This window comes from Hemitrygon akajei, chromosome 10, assembly GCF_048418815.1.
Source record: "Hemitrygon akajei chromosome 10, sHemAka1.3, whole genome shotgun sequence".
NCBI classification, from domain to species: domain Eukaryota; kingdom Metazoa; phylum Chordata; class Chondrichthyes; order Myliobatiformes; family Dasyatidae; genus Hemitrygon; species Hemitrygon akajei.
Genome location: NC_133133.1, coordinates 177186614 through 177210676, shown reverse-complemented (window position 1 = coordinate 177210676; position 24063 = coordinate 177186614). Strand labels below are relative to the sequence as shown.

The 24063-nt window shown below is 44.1% G+C and overlaps 1 protein-coding gene across 3 annotated transcripts in view; it reads right to left on the bottom strand.

The window, feature by feature from the left end:
* The window catches only part of LOC140735011 (protein mono-ADP-ribosyltransferase PARP11-like), a 232557-nt gene extending 208715 nt beyond the window's left edge, over positions 1-23842 (bottom strand). For 2 of the 3 annotated variants that reach the window (XM_073059823.1, XM_073059831.1), the window contains exon 1: positions 23680-23725. In XM_073059823.1, coding sequence (XP_072915924.1) covers positions 23680-23710 — 31 coding nt within the window. In that variant the 5' untranslated portion in view covers positions 23711-23725. Of the gene's footprint in view, positions 1-23679 lie in introns of all 3 variants that reach the window. The other variant, XM_073059824.1, reaches the window with a different exon arrangement.
* Positions 23843-24063: the final 221 nt, after the last annotated feature.

Below are 24063 nucleotides of genomic sequence, written 5' to 3'. Positions count from 1 at the left end.
TTCTGCCCGTTCTCCATCTCCTTCTGGTGCTCCCCTCCCCCTTTCTTTCTCCCTAGGCCTCCCGTCCCATGATCTTTTCCCTTCTCCAGCTCTGTATCCCTTTTGCCAATCACCTTTCTGGCTCTCAGCTTCACCCCACCCCCTCCGGTCTTCTATCATTTCACATTTTTCCCTCCCCCTCCTACTTTCAAATCTCTTACTATCTTTCCTTTCAGTTAGTCCTGATGAAGGGTCTTGGCCCGAAACGTCGGCAGTGCTTCTCCTTATAGATGCTGCCTGGCCTGCTGTGTTCCACCAGCATTTTGTGTTGTCACGTACCCCATAACTGGGTTGTCAAACTAGCAGGAATGGAACACTCGTTGGAGTCTGTAATTACTAGAAACTAATAACGTTTATTAGTAAATTAAGTAATACAGTACACTAAAGGCAAGGATGTAAATATAACAGGTTAATAATGATAATATACACAGAAATATGTGAATAGGAATCCGCCAAGCTCTATCAAAGTCTAGGGGTAAATGATCAGTCTTCAGGTGAAGCAGAGTTCAGTTCAGTTTAGAGTAGTTCGAGGTAGTTGTTGTGGTACTGTTGGAGAGAGAGAGTGAGAGATACAGCTGAGATTTCAGGCAAACCTTCCATTGTCTTCTTGTCCTGTTGTGGTCACCGACTGTGACCCCTCCGTTCTAGATGTGACCGTTCTTCCGTGGTGAACCCGTCACCCAGCCAAGGGTGGACACACAACAGGTCCCCACTGGTCGTATCTTTACACCCTGTGAACCTCTGACCGATTCCCGCGAATCGGGCCTCCAAACTCCCAACGACTTGTTGGGGCACAATGCTCTATTCAGGGTCTCGTGGCATGTCTGCAGTGTCTTAGCAAACCCGCTATTTTATCCCCCCACCCCCATGGGATATCACCTGTCCATCAAACTTCACCGCTTCCTTTTGTCTCAACAGAAGTGTTAATGAGCAATTCATGTTCAAAGCAAAGTGTCCATGGCAGTATCACTACAGACGCCAAAATACTGAATTATGTATCTCTCTCTCGTTATCTCTCTCTTATTAGCATTTTTGAATAGCTCTCCCTTATCTCTTTTTAGCAGCATCCGTTCTGCAGCTCTGCTTGGCTTCACACATAACAGTGTGTGTTGCTTGAATTTCCAGCATCTGCAGATTTCCTCGTGTTTAAGTTAGAAACTCACTGGGACCGGATTGGATATACCCCAGGCTACTGTGGGAAGCGAGGGAGGAGATTGCTGAGCCTCTTGTAATGATCTTTGCGTCATCAATGGGGATGGGAGAAGTACCAAAGAATTGGAGGGTTGCAAATGTTGTTCCCTTGTTCAAGACAGGGAGTGGAGATAACTAGAAATTATAGAGAAATGAGTCAGTGATGGGCAAGTTGTTGGAGAACATCCTGTGAGAGGTAGGATTTAAGAGCATTTGGAGAGACATAATCTGGTTAGGGAAAGTCAGCATGGCTTTGTCAAGGGCAGGCCATGCCTTACGAACCTTATTGAATTCTTTAAGGGTATAACAAAAGACATTGATGAAGGTACAGCAGTGGATGTAGGGTACGTGGATTTCAGTATGACATTTGATAGGGTTCCCTATGCGAGGCTCATTCAGAAAGTAATGAGGCATGGGATCCAAGGAGACCTTGCTTTGTGGATCCAGAATTGGTTTGCCCACAGAAGGCAAAGGGTGGTTGTAGATGGTTCATATTCTGCATGGAGGATGGTGTCCAGCGGTATTCCACAAGGATCTGTTCTGGGACCCTCCTCTTAGTGAATTTTTTATAAATGACCCAGGTGAGAAAATAGAAGGGTGGGTTAGTAAGTTTGCTGCTGACACAAAGGTTGGGGGTGTTGTGGATAGAAACATAGAAAACGTACAGCACAAAACAGGCCCTTGGGCCCACAAAGTTATGCCGAACATGGTCCTACCTTAGAAATGACTAGGTTTCCAGGTTTACCCATAGCCCTCTATGTTTCTAAGCTCTATGTACCTATCCAAAAGTCTCTTAAAAGACCCTATCGTATCCACCTCCACGACCATTGCTGGCAGCCCATTCCATGCTCTCACCACTCTCTGAGTAAAAATCTTACCCCTGACATCTCTGTACCTACTCCCCAGCACCTTAAACCTGTGTCCTCTTGTGACCATTTCAGCCCTGGGAAAAAGCCTCTGACTATCCACACAATCAATGCCTCTCATCATCTTATATACCTCTATCAGGTCACCTCTCATCCTCCATCGCTCCAAGGAGAAAAGGCCGAGATCACTGAAAATATTCTCATCAGGCATGCTCCCCAATCCAGGCAACATCCTTGTAAAACTCCACTGCACCGTTTCTATGGCTTCCAAATCCTTCCTGTAGTGAGGTGACCAGAACTGAGCACAGTACTCCAAGTGGGGTCTGATCAGGGTCCTATATAGCTACAACATTACCTCTCGGCTCCTAAATTCAACTCTACGATTGATGAAGACCAATACACTATACACCTTCTTAACCACAGAATCAACCTACACAGCTGCTTTGAGCATCCTATGGACTCGGACCTCAATCCCTCTGATCCTCCACACTGCCAAGAGTTTTACCATTAATACTATATTAATATAGTATTATTACAGTATAGGGAAGACTTTAAACTTGAATGGCTGGGGGGTAGGAATCAAACTGAAGAGACTAGGAGAGAGGGGGTTAGTTCACAAACAGAGAAAGCTAGTAGACAGTGTGTGAGGGAGGATAGGCAGGTGATAGAGAAGAGGAGCACTCAGACCGAAGATGTAGGGGAGAAGGAAGAAAAAGAAGATAGTAAAGCTATTTGCACCGTTAGGGATAAACAGAGAGTAAGAGGTGGAGAATTTCTTAAATGCATCTATTTTAATGCTAGGAGCATTGTAAGAAAGATGGATGAGCTTAGAGCATGGATTGATACCTGGAAATATGATGATGCAGCTATTAGTGAAACATGGTTGCAGGAGTGGTGTGACTGGCAACTAAATATTCCTGGATTTCGTTGCTTCAGGTGTGATAGAATCGGAGGAGCAAGAGGGGGAGGTGTTGCATTGCTTGTCAGAGAAATTATTACAGCTGTGCTCTGGCAGGATAGATTAGAGGGCTCGTCCAGGGAGTCTATTTGGGTGGAATTGAGGAATGGGAAAGGTGTAGTAACACTTATAGGGGTGTATTATAGACCACCTAATGGGGAGCGAGAATTGGAGGATCCAATTTGTAAGGAGATAGCAGATATTTGTAGTAAGCACAAGGTTGAGATTGTGGGAGATTTTAATTTTGCACACATAGACTGGGAAGCACATTCTGTAAAAGGGCTGGATGGTTTAGAGTTTGTAAAATGTGTGCAGGATAGCTTTTTACAACTATACATAGAGGTACCAACTAGAAAAGGGGCAGTGTTGGATCTCCTGTTAGGGAATGAGATAGGTCAGGTGACAGAGGTATGTGTTGGGGAGCACTTCGGGTCCAGTGATTACAATGCCATTAGTTTCAATATATTGGGGAGAAGGATGGGTCTGGACCCAGGGTTGAGATTTTTGATTGGAGAAAGGCTAACTTTGAGGAGATGCAAAAGGATTTAGAAGGAGTGGATTGGGACAATCTGTTTTATGGGAAGGGTGTAATAGAGAAATGGAGGTCATTTAAAGGAGAAATTTTGAGGGTACAGAATCTTTATGTTCCTGTTAGGTTGAAAGGTTAAAAGTTTGAGAGAGCCATGGTTTTCAAGGGATATTGGAAACTTGGTTCGGAAAGAGAGAGAGATCTACAATAAATATAGGCAGCATGGAGTAAATGAGGTGCTCGAGGAATATAAAGAATGTAAAAAGAATCTTAAGAAATAAATTAGAAAAGCTAAAAGAAGATATGAGGTTGCTTTGGCAAGTAAGGTGAAAATAAATCCAAAGGGTTTCTACAGTTATATTAATAGCAAAAGGATAGTGAGGGATAAAATTGGTACCTTAGAGAATCAGAGTGGACAGCTATGTGTGGAGCCAAAAGAGATGGGGGGAGATTTTGAACAATTTCTTTTCTTCAGTATTCACTAAGGAGAAGGATATTGAATTGTGTAAGGTAAGGGAAAGAAGTAGGGAAGTTATGGAAACTATGACGATTAAAGAGGAGGAAGTACTGGCGCTTTTAAGGAATCTAAAAGTGGATAAATCTCCAGGTCCTGACAGGATTTCCCTAGGACCTTGAAGGAAGTTAGTGTAGAAATAGCAGGGGCTCTGACAGAAATATTTCAAATGTAATTAGAAATGGATGGTGCCGGAGGATTGGTGTATTGCTCATGTGGTTCCATTGTTTAAAAAGGGTTCTAAGAGTAAACCTAGCAATTATCAGCCTGTAAGTTTGACGTCAGTGGTGGGTAAATTAATGGAAAGTATTCTTAGAGATGGTATATATAATTATCTGGATAGACAGGGTCTGATTAGGAACATTCAGCATGGATTTGTGCGTGGAAGGTCATGTTTGACAAATCTTATTGAATTTTTTGAAGAGGTTACTAGAAAAGTTGATGAGGGTAAAACAGTGGATGTTGTCTATATGGACTTCAGTAAGGCCTTTGACAAGGTTCCACATGGAAGGTTAGTTAGGAAGGTTCAACCGTTAGGTATTAATATTGAAGTAGTAAAATGGATTCAATAGTGGCTGGATGGGAGATGCCAGAGAGTAGTGGTGGATAACTTTTTGTCAGGTTGGAGGCCGGTGACTAGTGGTGTGCCTCAGGGATCTGTACTGGGTCCAATGTTGTTTGTCATATGCATTAATGTTCTGGATGAGGGGTAGTAAATTGGATTAGTAAGTATGCAGATGATACTAAAATAGGTGGCGTTGTGGATGATGAAGTAGGTTTTCAAAGCTTGCAGAGAGATTTAGGCCAGTTAGAAGAGTGGGCTGAAAGATGGCAGATGGAATTTAATGCTGATAAGTGTGAGGTGCTACATTTTGGTAAGAATAATCAAAATAGGACATACATGGTAAATGGTAGGGCATTGAGGAATGCAGCAGAACAAAGTGATCTAGGAATAATGGTGCATAGTTTCCAAAAGGTGGAATCTCAAGTGGATAGGGTGGTGAAGAAACCTTTTGGTATGCTGGCCTTTATAAATCAGAGCATTGAGTATAGGAGTTGGTATGTAATGTTAAAATTGTACAAGGCATTGGTGAGGCCAAATTTGGAGTATTGTGTACAGTTCTGGTCACCAAATTATAGGAAAGATGTCAACAAAATAGAGAGAGTACAGAGGAAATTTACTAGAATGTTACCTGGGTTTCAGCACCTAACTTGCAGAGAAAGGTTGAACAAGTTAGATCTTTATTCTTTGCAGCGTAGAAAGTTGAGGGGAGTCTTGATAGAGGTATTTAAAATTATGAGGGAGATAGATAGAGTTGACGTGAATAGGCTTTTCCCATTGAGAGTAGGGGAGATTCAAACAAGAGGACATGAGTTGAGAGTTAAGGGGCAAAAGTTTAGGGGTAACATGAGGGGGAACTTCTTTACTCAGAGAGTGGTAGCTGTGTGGAACGAGCTTCCAGTAGAAGTGGTAGAGGCAGGTTCAATATTGTCATTTAAAGAAAAATTGGATAGGTATATGGACAGGAAAGGAATGGAGGGTTATAGGCTGAGTGCAGGTCAGTGGACTAGGTGTGAGTAAGTGTTCGGCATGGACTAGAAGGGCCGAGATGGCCTGTTTCCACGCTGTAATTGTTATATGGTTATATAGTTATTTTCTGCCATCATATTTGACCTACCAAAATGAACCACTTTACACTTACCTGGGTTGAACTCCATGTGCCACTGCTCAGCCCAAATTTGCATTCTATCAATGTCCCACTGTAACCTCTGAGCCCTCCACACTATCCACAACACATCCAACCTTTGTGTCATCAGCCAACTTACTAACCCATCCCTCCACTTCCTCATCCAGGTCATTAATAAAAATCACAAACAGTATGGGTCCCAGAACAGATCCCTGAGGCACTTCACTGGTGACTGACCTCCATGCAGAATATGAGCCATCGACAACCACTCTTTGCCTTCTGTGGGCAAGCCAGTTCTGGATCCACAAAGCAACGTCCCCTTGGATCCCATTCCTCCTTATTTTCTCAAAAAGCCTTGCATGGGGTACCTTATCAAATGCCTTGCTGAAATCCTTATACACTACATCTACTGTCTTCCTTCATCAATGTGTTTAGTCACATCCTCAAAACATTCAATCAGGCTCACAAGGCAAGACCTGCCCTTGACAAAGCCATGCTGACTATTTCTAATCATATTACACTTCTCCAAATGTTCATAAATCCTGTATCTCAGAATCTTCTCCATCAACTTACCAACCACTGAGGTAAGACTCACTGATCTATAATTTCCTGGGGTATCTCTACTCCCTTTCTTGAATAAAGGAACAACATTCGCAAACCTCCAATCCTCCGGAATCTCTCCCGTCCCCATTGATGATGCAAAGATCATCACCGGAGGCTCAGGAATCTTCACCTTCACCTCCCACAGTAGCCTGGGGTACAACTCATCTGGTCCCAGTGACTTATCCAACTTGATGCTTTCCAAAAGCTCCAGCATATCCTCTTTCTTAATATCTACATGCTCAAGCTTTTCAGTCTGCTGCAGGTCATCACTACTATCACCAAGATCCTTTTCCATAGTGAATACTGAAGCAAAGTATTCATTAAGTACCACTGCTATTTGCTCCGGTTCTATACACACTTTCCCAATGTCACGCTTGATAGATCCTATTCTTTCGCGTCTTATCCTCTGGATAGTCTGGAAGATTACCAGAGGTTACAGTGGGACATTGATAGGATGGAGGACAGGGCTGAGAAGTGGCAGATGTTGTTTAACCTAGATACATGTGAGGTGGTTCATTTTGATAGGTCCAATTTAAAGACAGAATATAATATTAATGGTAAGACTCTTGGCAGTTTGGAGGATCAGAGGGACCTTGGGATCCGTGTGCAGGACACTCAAAGCTGCTGCACAGCTTGACAGTTTTGTTAAGAAGTCATATGGTGTGATGGCCTTCAACCATGGGACTGAGTTCAAGTGTTGTGAGATAATCTTACAACTATACAAGACCTTGGTTAGATCCCACTTGTGTTCAGTTCTGGTCACCTCATTACAGGAAGGATGTGGATACCATAGAGAGATGACAGAGGAGATTTACAAGGATTTTGCCTGGTTTGGAGAGCCTGCCTTATGAGAATAGGTTGAGAGAACTTGACCTTTTCTCCTTGGAGTGATAGGAAGTGAGAGGTGACCTGATGAGAGGCATTGATTGTGTGGATAGTCAGAAGCTTTTTCCCAGGGCTGAAATGACTAACACGAGGGAGCATAGTTTTAAGGTGCTTGGACGCAGGTACAAGGGGGATGTCAGAGGTAAGTTTATTTTACACAGAGAGTGGTGGGTGTGTGGAATGCACCATCAGCGACAGTGGTAGAGACGGATACAACAGGGTATTTTAAGAGACTTTTAGATAGGTACATGGAGCTTAGAAAAATAGAAGGCTGTGCGGTAATTCTAGAGCAAGTTACATGGTTCAACATTGATTCAATGATTTCCATCATTTGAATCATTGACATGTACTGTAACATAAAAAGAATTGGTCCTAACACAGACCCCTGTTGAAGTAAGAATCCTAAAATGTCAGCCAGAGGGCGAGCGAGGAACAGTTGCTGGGATCAAATGTGTGATGAGCAGGGGAAGGGTGACCTGGGTGCCAGATGACCAAGGTATTGTCTCTGCTGACCTGAGCCTGCAGTGCCGAGGTAATGGTCACATGATGGGTCACCTGGACAAAGGATCGACCCAGGTAGGGATGGAGAGAAGTGATCAGTGTATAAGAGAATGAGCACCACCGGTGGTGAGGTCTCTTGAGTCATCACAAGTTAGGGCACAACTGACGCTGTGGACTGATTGGAATGGGACACTGCAATTAAATGGGCTCAGGGCACTTCCGAGATAAGTACCACTTGGTGTAACTTAGCAATAAAGTCTGTTGCATGCAGCATTGCATGTGCAAGGCTTATTTCTGTTGGATCTGTGAATAGTCCTTAACTTTTGGCACAACCCCTGTGGAACACCACTGGTCACTGGCAGCCAGCCAGAAAAGGCTTCCTTTCTTCCCACTCTTTGCTTCCTGCCAATCAGCCACTGCTTTATCCATGCTAGAATCTTTGCTGTAATACCATGAGTTCATAACTTGTTAAGCAGCCTCATGTGTGGCACCTTGTCAAAGGACTTCTGAAAATCCAAGTACACAACATCAACCAAGTCTCTTCTTTGTCTATCCTGCTTGTTATTTCTTCAAAGAATTCCAACAGATTTGTCAGGCAAGAATTTCCCTCGCGGAAGCCATGGTGACTACAGCCTATTTTATCATGTGCCTTCAAGTACCCTGAGACCTCATCCATAATAATCGACTCCAACATCTTTCTAACACCACAGAGGTCAGACTAACTGGCCTGTAGTTTCCTTTCTTCTGCCTCTCTCTCATCTTGAAAAGTGGAGTGACATTTGCAATTTTCCAGTCTTCCAGAACCATTCCAGAATCTAGTGATTCTTGAAAGATCATTATTAATGCCTCCATAATCTCTTCAGTCACATCTTGCAAATCCCTGGGGTGTACGCCATCTGGTCCAGGTTACTTATCTTCCATCAGACCTTTCAGTTTCCCAAGAGTCTTCTCTCTAAGGTAACTTCACAATCTTTATGACCCATGAAACCTGGAATTTCCACCATACTGCTAGTGTCTTCCACTATGAAGACTGATGCAAAGTACTTACTCAGTTCATCCCCAATTTTGTTGTCCCCCATTACTACCTCTCCAGCATCATTTTCCAGTAGTCCAATATCTACATTTGCCTCTCTTTTACACCTTATGTACCTGAAGAAACTTTTGGTATCTTCTTAATATTATTGGCTAGTTTACTTACATATTCCATCTTTACCTTCTTAATGACTTTTTTGGTGCCTGAGTCCCATCATCATTGTACCAGAAACCAAATGTATCCAGGGCTGAGGGCCTGGACCAATTAAAGTTACAGTTCATCTATTTTTCTGAAGGGCATAGTAAAACAGATACACACATTTCTACATGTGCCAGCACAGCCATACAAACCAAGCAAATGGAGATATTGGTCCTATTTGCATGTTCGTAAGTCATTCATAAGAAAGTATTCATGGCTATTACATCTGTCAGAGAAAGGAAAAAGCACTAATCCAACCACAATCATTGGTGCTCTCAGTGGTTTCATTTTTCTACTTCATTAGCCACCTTCTTACAGTCAGAGTGTGATCCCACAATGGCTTCTCTCTTACTTCGATGGCTATATTAGTGACCAGTAAAACCCAAAATCGTCCTTCAAAGTTCCAAAAAGTTCTTCCTTTTAAATTTCCGTACTAGCACGTTATCTTGGGGCTCAATGCTGCAGCACTTAGCATCTTCTGCTGGTTTCCACGACTGCGCCGCATATGGCAGCCGTGTTGTAAGCTCCATACCAACTTTACAGTGTACTGCTAATTTCTGCAATTTCCTTCCTATTTCTTGTTCAAAAAGCTGATAGTCCTATCAGATATTATTGACTGACTCTTCTGAAAATCGGGAAGACAGCATTTACCCACAACATGCCTCCTTTTCTACACTGGGGACCCTTGCTTACACAATCCATGGGAGGCTCATTTATTACACCATCACTACCTCAGAAGTGGCATCAGAGGCGAGGGACAAGGGCCGGCATCCTGGTTGAGATGTTATGCTAATCGGCTGCCACTCCCTCATGTACTCCTGGCTAATGTTCAGTCTCTGGACAACAAGCTGTGTCTGCTGAGAGCTGGAATCTCCTACCAGAGGGAAACAAAGGAATGTAACGTTCTGTGCTTTGTGGAGACCTGGCTGATGGAGGAGATACTGGATGACACCATCGAATCCTGTTCCAGGCAGACATGTCTAAAAACCTCTTTGGAGGAGGGGTATACTTCATGGTCAATAATGCTTGGTGCAAACCCTGGAATGTGCATGCCCTCAAATCCTTTTGTTCCTAGGATCTGGAGTACCTTGTGCTGCTGTGTAGACCTTTCTGGCAGCCTAGGAAGTTCAGGACTGTTATTATCTCAGCTGTGTATATTCCACCGCAGGTAGATAATGACCTAGTTCTCAAGGAACTGTACGAGACCATCAGCACACTGGAGACTGTACACCTGGAGGCTGCTTTCAAAATCGCCGTAGACTTTAATCATGTGTCGCTGATTAATGTCTGTCTGAAGTTTTGTCAACACATCCAAGTGAGCACATGGGGAGATAGCACATTCAATCACTGCTACCCTCCCTTCCACAAAACTTACAAAGTGCTTCTCTGTCCACTGCTTGGGAAGTCTGACCACTCCTCCATCCTGCTTCTGCCCATGTACAGGCAGAAGTTGAAACAAGAGCAACCAAAATTAAAACTGTCCATTATTGGTCTGGCCAATCAGTCTGCATGCTACAGGATGTGCCATATGCAAGTGAGGGCAAGAATAGCATGATCAGGTGTATTAATGTGTGGCTGAGAGACTGGTGTAGGGGGCAGGGCTTCAGATTCCTGGATCATTGGGGCCTCTTCTGGGAGAGGTACAACCTGTACAAAAAGTACAGGTTATGCCTGAACCCAAAGGGGTCCAATATCCTAGTGGACACATTTAATAGAGCTGTTAGGGAGGGTTTAAACTAATTTAGCCGGGGGGGGGGGGGTGAGAACCAGAGTGATAGGGTTGAGGAAGGGAAAAACAAATAAATCAAGGATAGCGTGGAACTGAGATTATGGAAAGAACAGGCAGGAAATGAGACTTAATCACAACCAGTGGCATGAGTTACAGGACAATAGAGGCATGGTGCAGTTAAAGTAGAAAGCAACAAATACTGGACTGAAAGTGTTATATTTTAATGCACACAACATAAGAAATAAAATGGATGATCTTGAAATTCGGCTACAGATTGGCTAATATGATGTTGGGGCCATCTCTAAAATTTGGCTACAAGATGGCTGGCATTGGGAGCTGAATGTCCAAGGATATATGGTGTATTGGAAAGATAGGTTAGTAGGTAAAGTAGGTGGTGTGGCCCTGTGTATAAGAAATAATATTAAATCATTAGAAAGAGATGACACAGGATTGGAAGGTGTAGAGTCTCTGTGGGTTGAGTTAAGAAATGGAAGGGTAAAATGACCCTAATGGCAGTTGTATACAGGCCTCCAAACAGCAGTCAAGATGTGGATTACAAATTACAGCAGGAGATAGAAATGGTGTGTCAGAAAGGCAATATCATGATAATCGTTGGGGATTTTAATATGAAAGTGAATTGGGAAAACCAGATCAATACTGGACCTCAAGAGAGAGAATTTGTCGAATTTGTGCTCAGTCCTGGTCGCCTCACTACAGAAAGATATGGAAACCATAGAAAGGGTATAGAGGAGATTTACAAGAATGTTGCCTGGATTGGGGAGCATGCCTTATGAGAATAGGTTTGTTTTTTTAAAAAAAAATTTTTTATTGAGTTTTCAAATTATTACAGAAAGAAAGAAAAAAAAATTATCAACCCTTCCCCCCTCTCCTTAACCCCTCCCCCTAACATATCCCTATAGAAAGAAAGAAAGAAAGAGAAAGAAAGAAAGCAAGCAAGCAAGCCTGGATATCGGAAGATCCCCACATGCTCCACGGAGTTCATAATAGCTTTAGTATATATATTTATTTCTTATGAGAATAGGTTGAGTGAACTCTGCCTTTTCTCCTTGGCGTGACGGAGGATGAGAGGTGACCTGATAGAGCTGTATAAGATGATGAGAAGCATTGATCGTGTGGATAGTCAGAGGCTTTTTCCCAGGGCTGAAATGGTTGCCACAAGAGGACACAGATTTAAGGTGCTGGGGAATAGGTACAGAGGACATGTCAGGGGTAAGTTTTTCACTCAGAGAGTGGTGAGTGCGTGGAATAGGCTGCCAGCAACGGTGGTGGAGGTGGATACGATAGGGTCTTTTAAGAGACTATTGGATAGGTACATGGAGCTTAGAAAAATAGAGGGCTATGGGTAACCCTAGTAATTTCTAAGGTAGGGATATGTTCGGCACAACCTTGTGGACTGAAGGGCCTGAATTGTGCTGTAGGTTTTCTATGTTTTTTTTCTAATGTCTACAGGATGGCTTTTTAGAAAAACTTGCTGTTGAGCCCACTTGGGGATCGGCTGTGCTGGATTGGGTGTTGTGCAATGATCCGGAGGTAATCCTAATGATTGTGCAATGATCCTTGGGGAACAGTGATCACAATATGATCGAGTTCACATTGAAATTTGAGAGGGAGAAAATAAAATCCAATGTGTCAGCATTTCGGTGGAATAAAGGAAATTACAATGGCATGAGAGGGGAACTGGCAGAGGTTGACTGGAAAGGGACATTTGCAGGAAAGACAGCAGAGCAGCAATGGCTGGAGCTTCCGTGAAAAATGAGGGAAGTGCAAGACAGATAAATTCCAAATAAGAATACATTTTACATTTTCAAAGGGAAGAAGGACACTACCGTGGCTGACAAGTGAAGTCAGAGCCAAAGTAAAAGCAAAAGAGAGGGCATGCAAGGAAGCCAAAGCTAGTGGGAAGATAAAGGTTTGAGAAGCTTTTAAAGACTTGCAGAAGGAAAATAAGAAGGTCATCAGGAAGGAAAAGATGAATTATGAAAGGAAGCTGGCAACTAATATCAAAGGAGATACTAGAAGTTTTTTTAAGTATATAAAGGGTAAAAGAGAGTCAAGGATAGATATAGGACCAATCTAAAATGACGCTGGAGATATTGCAGAGATGACAGAGGAACTAAATGTGTATTTTGCATCAGTCTTCATAGTGGAAGACATCTGCAGTATACCGAACATTAAAAAGTGTCAGGGAAGTGAAGTATGTGCAGTGAAAATTATGACTGAGAAGGTGCTCAGAAGCTTAATAGTCTGAGGGTGGATAAACTTCCTGGACCTGATGGAATGCACCCTTGGGTTCTGAAGGAAGTAGCTGGAGAGATTGCGGGGGCATTAATGATGATCTTTCAAGAATCGATAGATTCTGGCATTGTACTGGATGACTGGAAAATTACAAATGTTACTCCGCTATTTAAGAAGTGTGGGAGGCAGCAAAAACGAAACTATAGACCTGTTAGACTGACTTCAGTGGTTGGGAAGTTGTTGGAATCAATTGTTAGGGATGAGATTATGGAGTACCTGAAGGCACATGACAAGATTGGCCAAAACTAGTTTTCTGAAAGGAAAATGCTGCCTGACAAACCTACTGCAATTCTTTGAGGAAATTACAAGCAGGGTAGACAAAGGAGATGCAATTGACGTGGTGTACTTGGATTTACAGAAGGCCTTTGACAAGGTGCTGCACGTGAGGCTGCTTAGCAACATAAGAGCCTGTGGAATTACAAGGAAGTCACTAGTATGGGTGGAGCATTGGCTGGTCGGCAGAAAACAGAAAGTGGGAAGAAAGGGATCCAATTCTGGCTGGAAGCTGATTACCAGCGGAGTTCCACAGGGGTTGGCATTGGGACCGCTGCTTTTTACGATGTATGGCAATGATTTGGACTATGGTATTAATGGATCTGTGGCTAAATTTCCTGATGATACAAAGATAGGTGGAGGAGTGTTGAGGAAACAGAGAGCCTACAGAGAGACTTAGCCATTGTTGTTGTTGTGGCTATCCCTCGAGGTTGAGGATGATGGTCTTCATTCTGAAGTTCTAGTTATGGGCTCTCAAGTGGCTTATGAGTCCAATCGGGCTTTGGTTGTTGCTGCCTCTCTTTCCAATTTCTTCTCTTTTCTTCTAATTCTGCACATCTGTTGGCTTCGAAAGTTGCTGTTCCTTATCGGATGATGGTTTGCCAGAGTTTCCTGTCCTTGGCATTGGTTTCCCAATTGTTGATGTCAATGTTACATTTTTTCATGTTGGCTTTTAAGACGTCTTTGAATCTCTTCTGTTGTCCGCCTCTTTTACGTTTGCCTTCTTTAAGCTGGGAGTAGAAGATTTGTTTCGGCAGACGTTCGTCTTTCATCCGAACAACATGACTGCTCCATCTTAGTTGGTTCTTGATGACGAAGGCTTCATTGCTCATTGTTTTTGCTTCATTTAGCATGCTGACATTGGTTCTTCTATCTTCCCAGCTGATATTTAAGATGTTTCGAAGACAGTGTTGATGGAAGTTTTCAAGTGCCTTCAGATGTGGTCGGTATGTTGTCCAGGTTTCTGATGCATACAGGAGCACTGGGATCACCACTGCTTTGTACACTAACATTTTGGTGTCTGTTCAGATATCATGATCATGAAAGACTCTTGTTCAGAGATGTCCAAAAGCTGTTCCAATGCATTTAAGATGATGTTGGATCTTGTCATTAAGGTTGACATTGGAGGAGAGGTGACTTCCAAGATACGGAAAGTGTTCCACATTTTCCAAGGTTGTTTCACCAAGTTGAATTGTTGGTTTTATCTGATTTGTCTCAGTTGGTGACAGTTGCTAGATGATCTGAGTCTTCTTGGAATTGATGGCAAGTCCAATTTTCGTGTATGCACAGTTAAAGGCAGTCAGAATCTGTTGCAGGTGGTTTTCTGAGAGAGCTGCAACACTGTTGTCATCTGCGTATTGGAACTCAATGAGGGAACTTGTGGATGTCTTGTTTTTGGACTTGGACAAGATTGAAAAGTCTGCCATCTGTTCTGTAGACAATTTCGATTCCTGGGGGTAGGTCATCCTTGATGATGTGGATGATTGTCGCAATGAAGATGGTGAACGAAGTTGGGGCAATCACACATCCCTGTTTTACTCCTGATCTGACTTGAAAAGGCTCACAGTTACTATTGTTGACATGACTGTGGCAAGCATGCCATCGTGGAAGAGTCTCAGGATTCAAATGTACTCTTCAGGGCATCCACAGGTGGATAGGACATTCCGTAGGAGTTCCCTTAATACCGAGACAAAGGCTTTGGTGAGGTTGATGAATTCCATGTACAAAGGTTGAAGTTGTTCACAACATTTTTCTTGTAGTTGTCGCATTGTGAAGATCATGTCGATTGCTCCATTTGATGGTCAAAAACCGGCTTGTATCTCCAGAAGGATCTTCTCAGCTAAAGGCTTGAGCCGGTTGTTCATGATGTGGGTGAGGATCTTTCCTGCTGTTGCTAACAGGGAAATTCCACATTCAGATCGATCACCTTCCCTTTTGTAGATGGTAATGATTGCTGAGTCTCTAAAGTCTGCTGGTATGTCTTCATTTATCCAGATCTTGATGCAGTTGGTAATGAACTGGGTTACCTCCAATTTTGTAGACCTTGGCTGGTATTCCATAGAGTCCAGTGGCCTTGTTGTTTTTCAAGGTTTGACTTCTTCAAATGTTGGTATTTTGCTTTGGGAGTTGTCAACAGGCTGTTTTGGAATGTTGTTAATCACATTCCTGTCAAATAAGAAGGTCTGATTTAGAAGATCTTCGAAGTGCTCCCTCCATCTAGAATTGATGTCAGCATTGCTCTTCAGGATGGTTGATCCATCTTTGCTTTTGAGAGCGGCTTGACCGTGAGTGGATGGGCCAAAAATAGCTTTATTTGAATTGAAAAAGCCTTGTGTCATTGGCGTCGGCTAGTTGTTGGGTTTCCTGAGCTTTCTTCCTCCACCATTGGTTTTTCAGGCTTTAGGTGCTCTTCTGGACCACAGCCTTGCATTCCTGATAACGTTTCCTTTTGGTAGTCGATTGTTGATCATTTTGTAAGGTGATGAAAGCTTTTCTCTTTTCGCCGATGAGTTGTTGGAATAGTTTGTTGTTATCATTAAACCAATCCTGATGTTTTTTCGTCTTGAACCCAATTATTTCTTTGCAGGAGGTGATGATGATCTCCTTGCAGAGAGACTTAGATCGTTTAGGGGAATGGGCAAAGAAGTGGCAAATCAAATACAATGTTGGAAAGTGTATGGTCATGCATAGAAACATAGAAAACCTACAGCACAATATAGGCCATTTGGCCTTCAAAGCTGTGCTGAACATGTCCTTATCTTAGAACTACCTAGGGTTACCCATAGCCCTCTATTTTTCTAAACTCCATGTACCTATCCAGGAGTCTCTTAAAAGACCGTATTGTTTCCACCTCCACCACTGCTGCCAGCAGCCATTTCCACGCACTCACCACTCTGTGTAAAAAACCCACCCCTGACATCTCCTCTGTACCTACTTCCAAGCACCTTAAAAACTGTGCCTCTCATGCTAGCCTTTTCAGCTCTGGGAAAGGCCTCTGACTATCCACACGATCAATGCCTATCATCATCTTATACTCCTCTATTAGGTCACCTCTCATCCTCTGCCGCTCCAAGGAGAAAAGGCTGAGTTCACTCAACATTTTCCCATAAGGCATGCTCCCCAATCCAGGCAACATCCTTGTAAATCTCTCTTGCACCCTTTCTAGTTTCCACATCCTTCCTGTAGTGAGGTGATCAGAATTGAGCACAGTACTCCAAGTGGGGTCTGAATAGGGTCCTATATAGCTGTAACATTATCTCTCTGTTCTTAAACTCAATCCCACGATTGATGAAGATCAATGCACCATATGCCTTCTTAACCACAGAATCAACCTGCACAGCAGCTTCGAATGTCCTATGGACTTGGACTCTAAGATCCCTCTGATCCTCCACACTGCCAAGAGTCTTACCATTAATACTATATTCTGCCATCAAATTTGATCTACCAAAATGAACCACCTCACACTTATCTGGGTTGAACTCCATCTGCCACTTCTCAGCCCAGTTTTGCATTCTATCAATGTCCTGCTGTAACCTCTGACAGTCCTCCACACTATCCACAACACCCCCAACCTTTGTGTCATCAGCAAATTTACTAACCCATCCCTCCACTTCTTCATCCAGGTCATTTATAAAAATCACGAAGAGTAGAAGTCCCAGAACAGATCCCTGAGGCACACCACTGGTCACCAACCTCCATGCAGAATATGATCTGTCTACACCCAGTCTTTCCCTTCTGTGCGCAAGCCAATTCTGAATCCACAAAGCAATGTCCCCTTGGATCCCATGCCTCCTTACTTTCTCATGGGGTACCTTATCAAATGCCTTGCTGAAATCCACAAACTCTACATCTACTGCTCTACCTTCATCAACGACCTGCCTCTGACTATTCCTTATCATATTATGCCTCTCCAAATGTTCATAAATCTTGCCTCTCAGGATTTTTTCCATCAACTTAACCACTGAAGACTAACTGGTCTATTTCCTGGGCTATCTCTACTCCCTTTCTTGAATAAGGGAACAATGTCTGCAACCCTCCAATCCTCCGGAACCTCTCCCATCCCTGTTGATGATGCAAAGATCATCGCCAGAGGCTCAGCAATCTCCTCCCTTGCCTCCCACAGTAGCCTGGGGTATATCTCATCCTGTCCCAGAGAATTATCCAACTTGATGCTTTCCAAAAGCTCCAGCACATCCTCTTTCTTAATGTCTATATGCTCAAGCTTTTCAATCTGCTGTAAATCATCCATACAATTGCCAAGATCCTTTTCCGTAGTGAATATTGAAGCAAAGTATTCATTAGGTACCACTGATATCTCCTCCGGATCCATACACACTTTTCCACTGTCACACTTGATTGGTCCTATTCTCTCACATCTTACATCTTGCTCTTCACATACTTGGTCCAACTTGGTGGCACAATAATATCTGTGCCGGACTCTGGAGCAAAGGTTCCCGAGTTCGAAACCAAGTCAGGTTGAGCATCCAGCTAGCAACTCGGCCTCATAAAAACAAGAATAGCTTGCTACGGAAACATCATCAAAAGACGGTGCCTCGATAACTCCACTGCTGAGTTAAGGGCTATTCTTCTTCTTCTTCTTCTTCTTCTTTTTCACATACTGGTAGAATGCCTTGGGGTTTTCCTTAATCCTGCTTGCCAAGGCCTTCTCACGGCCCCTTCTGGTTCTCCTAATTTCCTTCTTAAGCTCCTTTCTATTAGGCTTATAATCTTCTAGATCTCTATCATTACCTAGTTTTTTTGAACCTTTTGTATGCTTTTCTTTGCTTTTTGAATAGATTATCAACAGCCTTTGTACACCACGGTTGCTGTACCCTACCATCCTTTCCCTGTCTCATTGCAATGTACCTATGCAGAATGCCAAGCAAATACCCCCTGAACATTTGCCACATTTCTGCCGTACATTTCCCTGAGAACATCTGTTCCCAATTTATGCTTCCAAGTTCCTGCCTGATAGCTTCATATTTTCCCTTACTCCAATTAAACACTTTCCTAACTTGTCTGTTCCTATCCCTCTCCAATGCTATGGTAAGGGAGATAGAATTGTGATCACTATCTCCAAAATGCTCTCCCACTGACAGACCTGACACTTGACCAGGTTAATTTCCCAATACCAGGTCAAGTACAGGCTCTCCTCTTGTAGGCTTATCTACATATAGTGTCAGGAAACCTTCCTGAATACACCTAACAAACTCCACCCCATCCAAACCCTTTGCTCTAGGGAGATGCCAATCGTTATTTGGGAAATTAAAATCTCCCACTATGACAACCCTGTTATTATTACACATTTCCAGAATCTGTCTCCCTATCAGGTCCTCATTGTCCCTGTTCTATAAAAAACACCCAGTAGAGTTACTGACCCCTTCCTGTTTCTAACTTCCACCCACAGAGACTCAGTAGACAATCCCTCCATCGCATCCTCCTTTTCTGCAGCCCTGACACTATCTCTGATCAGCAGTGTCACACCCCCACCTCTTTGGCCTCCCTCCCTGTCCTTTCTGAACCATCTAAAGCCTGGCACTCTAAGTTACCATTCCTGCCCCTGAGCCATCCAAGTCTCTGTAATGGCCATAACATCATAGCTCCAAGTACTGATCCACATTCTAAGCTCATCTGCTTTGTTCATGATGCTTCTTGCATTAAAATAGACACATCTCAAACCATCAGTCTGAGCACATCCTTTCTCTATCACCTGCCTATCATCCCATCTCACACTGTCTACAAGCTTTCTCGATTTGTGAGCCAACCTCCCATTCCCCATCTCTTCAGTTCGGTTCCCACCTCCCAGTGATTCAAATTTAAACTCTCCCCAATAGCCTTAGCAAACCTCCCTGCCAGGATATGGGTCCCCCTTGGATTCAAGTGCAACCCGTCCTTTTTGTACAGGTCACACCTGCCTCAAAAGAGGTCCCAATGATCCAGAAATATGAATTCCTGCCCCTGCTCCAATCCCTCAGCCACGCATTTATCCTCCACCTCACTCTATTCCTGAATTCACTGTCACATGGCATAGGCGATAATCCCAAGATTATTACCTTTGAGGTCCTGCTTCTCAACTTCCTTCCTAACTCCCTGTAGTCTATTTTCAAGACCTCCTCCCTTTTCCTACCAATGTCGTTATTACACAAACCTCCAGCTGTTCACCTTCCCACTTTCAAGATATTGTGGACGTGATCAGAAACATCCCAGACCCTGGCACCTGGGAGGCAAAATGCCATCCATGTTTCTTTCCTACGTCCACAGTATTGCCTGTCTAACCCCCTAGCTATAAAGTCCCCTATCACTGCTGGCTTCTTCCTTTTCCTACCCTTATGAGCCACAGGGCCAGACTCTGCGTGGCCACTGTTGCTTCGCCCAGGTAGACCATTCACCCCAACAGTACTCAAACAGGAGTATTTATTGTTAAGGGGGACAGCCATAGAGGTACTCTCTAGTATCTGACTCTTGCCCTTCCCTCTCCTGACCATTACCCACTTATCTGTCTCCCGAGGCCCCAGTGTGACTACTTGCCTATAGCTCCTCTCTATCACCCCTCACTTTCCTTAACCAGACGAAGGTCATTGAGCTGCATCTCCAGTTCCCTAACCCAGTCCCTAAGGAGCTGCAGCTCGACGCACCTGGCGCAGATGTAGCCATCCGGGAGAACGTGAGTCTCCCGGACTTCCCACATCTGACACCCAATACAGAACACCAGCCTCACAGACATACCTCCTCTTTCTATTCTCCAGAGGTAACTTACCTCACCTCAACCCATTATTGCCTAACCCCTGTTGAGCCAAATCCCTCCTACTCTGTCTCTCTCTACTCCGTCACCCATTCCTCTGATGCCCGCTCTATAAAGCTGTCTTCTTTTAAACTCTTCCCGCTGGTCTAACTCACATCCACACGCTTGAGCAGTCGTGCCTCGATGAAACCCTAACAGGACCAATAAGCTCCGGGACAGGTTCTTCCACCAGGCCATCAGACTGATTAACTCATGCTATAAGCTATATTGACTGTCCTGTTGTATATCTTACTGTACAGACTATTTTACAAATTACTATAAATTGCACATTGCACATTTAGTAAAAAACAATGTAAAGATTTTTACTCCTTGTGTATGTGAAGGATGTAAGAAATGAAATCAATTCAATGGTTGCTGGGCTGCCTTTAACTGTTGATGATATTTGGTAATGCTTTTTGTGAGGACAATACAATAGTTCAGCATACCCTTCTCCGTGTTATATACATCCATCTGCTTAAATTCCAGTGGCACATCAGATGGCAGGTGCAAGTGCCGTCTGATTATGATTTCATGCGGGGACAGACAGGCCAATGGTTCTATGAGCAGTCGAATAGTCATCAGAACCAAAAGCAGCACCTGTTTCCATGTTAATCCAGTTTCTTCACTCAAAGTTTATTCATAATTGTTCCATTCATCATTTCTACAAGGCCTGCTGACTGAGGATGGTGGCTACACAATAGAAATTTTGATCTACCTGTAAGGCGTAGCTTGTTCTTTAATGACTTTGCCAGTGAAATGGGTACTGTTGGGACTCGATATTTTCCCAGGGATCCCAAATTGTGAGATTGTTTCCTCTAATAAACATTTTGCCACCATAACTGCATAATTCTTTCTACAAGGAATGCTTCAACCAATGGTGAGAACAGATCAAAAATGACTAATACCTACTGATACCCATCACATTGAGGAAACTGAATGAAGTTCATCTGTAAGTGTACAGAAGGGCCATCTAATGACAGGGTATGAGCCGCTGTTACTTGTACCAGTTTTCCCGTATTCTGTTAGACACATCTCATACAATGTCTACAAATTTGTTCTGTAACTTGAGATACTACAGGGGCAAAACAAGTTTGGTCAGTCATTCGCACTTGCCCACATTTGTGAACCTGTGAACACATCGGGCTATCCATAGTACTAATGGAGCCATAATGAGTCCATCTGTGTGAGGCCCCATACCATCGTGCTGCTTCCAACCCAGCTTGCCCCACTTTGCCCTTTCATGCGATGGAGTGGACTGCTCTGCTGCTCCAAACTGGGAGGTGTCATCAGCACCAATCTGCGCTTACTTCTGGAACAACAAGGGTGGCCTAACTGCAGTACGATCGGCCGCCTTATTTTTTTTCCAAAATACTTTATTCAGGAATATTACAAAATAAAGTTATTTACATAGAAAAAACCATTTGTTAAATCTGAGTCCTTATACAATAAATAAAGTTATTTACAATAAATTATGTATTGGCTCTTTGTTCCTATTCAAATTAAAGATGTTTACAATAAACCATTCATTGACTCTCTAACTTTAGGCAAGGATTAAAGACTTATTTACAATAAAATAAAAATTATTAACAATAAACATCCAGGCATTGACTCTCATTCCTTTACCAAAGTTCCTTTACAGTCTATACATTTCCAGCCACTCCTGGGGCACCATGTTGACTCATCTATCCACACCACTGATGAGGGGTATTCTCCTCCCCACCCGACCCCTCCCACTCCTGTGGGTGATGAACCTTAAACTGTGGTCCTTTCCCAACAGGCCTTCGCAGTGGCTACACCAAGCCTGAGTGTATCCCTCAGCATGTACTCCTGCAGGCGAGAATGTGCCAGCCGGCAGCACTCAGTCACAGACATCTCCATGTGCTGGTAGACCATCAAGTTTCGGGCTGACCAAAGAGCGTCCTTCACTGAGCTGATGATCTGCCAGCAGCACCGCATGTTTGTCTCTGTGTGCGTCCCCGGGAACAGCCCGTAAATCAGGGAGTCCTCAGTTACACAGCTGCTGGGCATGAATCTTGACACCATCCCTTCCATCCTCCTCCACACCTCTTTTGCAAACCCACAGTGTGCAAAGAGGTGAGTTCTCTGACTCCACCTCTTTGCAGTCCTCCCGTGGGCAGCAGGGTGTGGAGACAATGTTCCGGGCATACAGGAAGGATCTGATTGGGAGGGCTCCTCTCACCACCTGCCAGGCGAGGTCTTGGTGCCTGTTAGTGAGGTCTGGCGATGAGGCAATTTGCCAGATGTACTGGACAGTCTGCTCAGGGAACCACCCCACTGAGTCCATCTTATCCTTCTGCAGCTCCTGCAGGACATTACGTGCCGACCACTGTCCAATAGCCTTATGGTCAAAAGCATTGACCTGGAATAACTTTTCTACGAAGGACAGGTATGGCGGCAATGACCAGCTGACTGGGGCATTGCGTGGGAATGGGGCCAGACCTATCCTTCGCAGCCAGGGTGTGCCACTTTGTGCCCACGTATCTGGGATCCACACACAACCTGATGCAGCCAAACACGAAGCTGGTCATCAGGGTGAGGGTGACATTGGGGACGTTCTTGCTCCCATTGTCCAGGGACTTGTGCATAATGGCCCGTCTGACTCGCTCTATCCTTGATCCCCAGATGAATCTGATGACGGCTCTGGTGATTTCCAAGCTGCAGGAGCAGGGAATGGGCCACACCTGCGCCAAGTACAACAGACCTGAGAGCACCTCACACCTGATGACCAGATTCTTGCCCGTTATCGAAAGGGAGCACCCTCCCCACAGTTCCAGTTTCTGTTTCACCTTGGCAGTCCGCTCCCATCAGTTCTTCCTGTACGCCTCGGTCCCTCTGAACCAGATCCCCAACACCTTCACGTGGTCGGACCTGATGATGAAGGGCACAATGGATCGTTCGGGCCAGTTGCCAAAGAGCATGGCTTCGCTCTTCGTGCGGTTAGCCTTGGCCCCCAGCGCCAGCTGGAAATGTTCGCAGATGTGCATAAGTCTGTGAACTGACCTCTGATCAGAGCAGAAGTCGGTGACGTCATCCATGTACAGGGAGATTTTAACTTGGGTCTCTCCACTGCCTGGGAGTGTCACCCCTCTTATGCCCTCATCCCTCCTGATGGCTTCAGCAAAGGGCTCAATGCAGCACACGAACAAGACAGGGGAGAGAGGCCAACCCTGCCTGACTCCAGACCTGATGGGGAAGCTGTCTATTTCCCACCCGTCCACCTGGACTGCACTACAGATGTCTGTGTAGAGCAGTTTAATCCAATTCCAGATTCCCTCCCCAAAACCCATCGGCCGCCTTATTACCCTTAGAGAAGTGACTATGGAAATAGATGCTGCCTGGCCTGCAGAATTCCTCCAACATTCTCTGTGTGCTGCTTAGATTTCCAGCAGCTGCAGATTTTCTTTTGCTTCTGGTAGAATCATGAAAATGCAAGAAAACACTTAATACAGAAATCAGGATGGTTAAAAGAAAGGATGAGGTTATCCTTGCAGACAAGGTGAAGAAGAATCACAACGTAATCAACAGATACATTAAGTTTACAGCACGGTGCTTACCCAGAAACCCCCGCGTATCCAAATTCGCCATCGGTGACGCAACGATCAAACACACTGGCTAGTCCCGAATATCGCGCATGCGCTCAGTAGACAAAAGGCTCTGGAGTTTCGGTAGCAGGTAGGAGCGGAGCTTTCAGAAACAGCGTAGGCCGGGTAGCATTTACGTCAAAGAGGAAGGTCTCGGTCCGAAACGTCGACTGTTTACTCTTTTCCGTAGATGATTTCTGACCCGCTGAGTCCCTCCTGCGTTTTGTGTCTGTTGCAACACACACACAATGCTGAAGGAACTCAGCAGGCCAGGCAGCATCAATGGGAAAAAAAGCACAGTCGGCGTTTCGGGCTGAAACCCTTCGGCAGAACTGGAGAATAAAAGGTGCGGGGAGG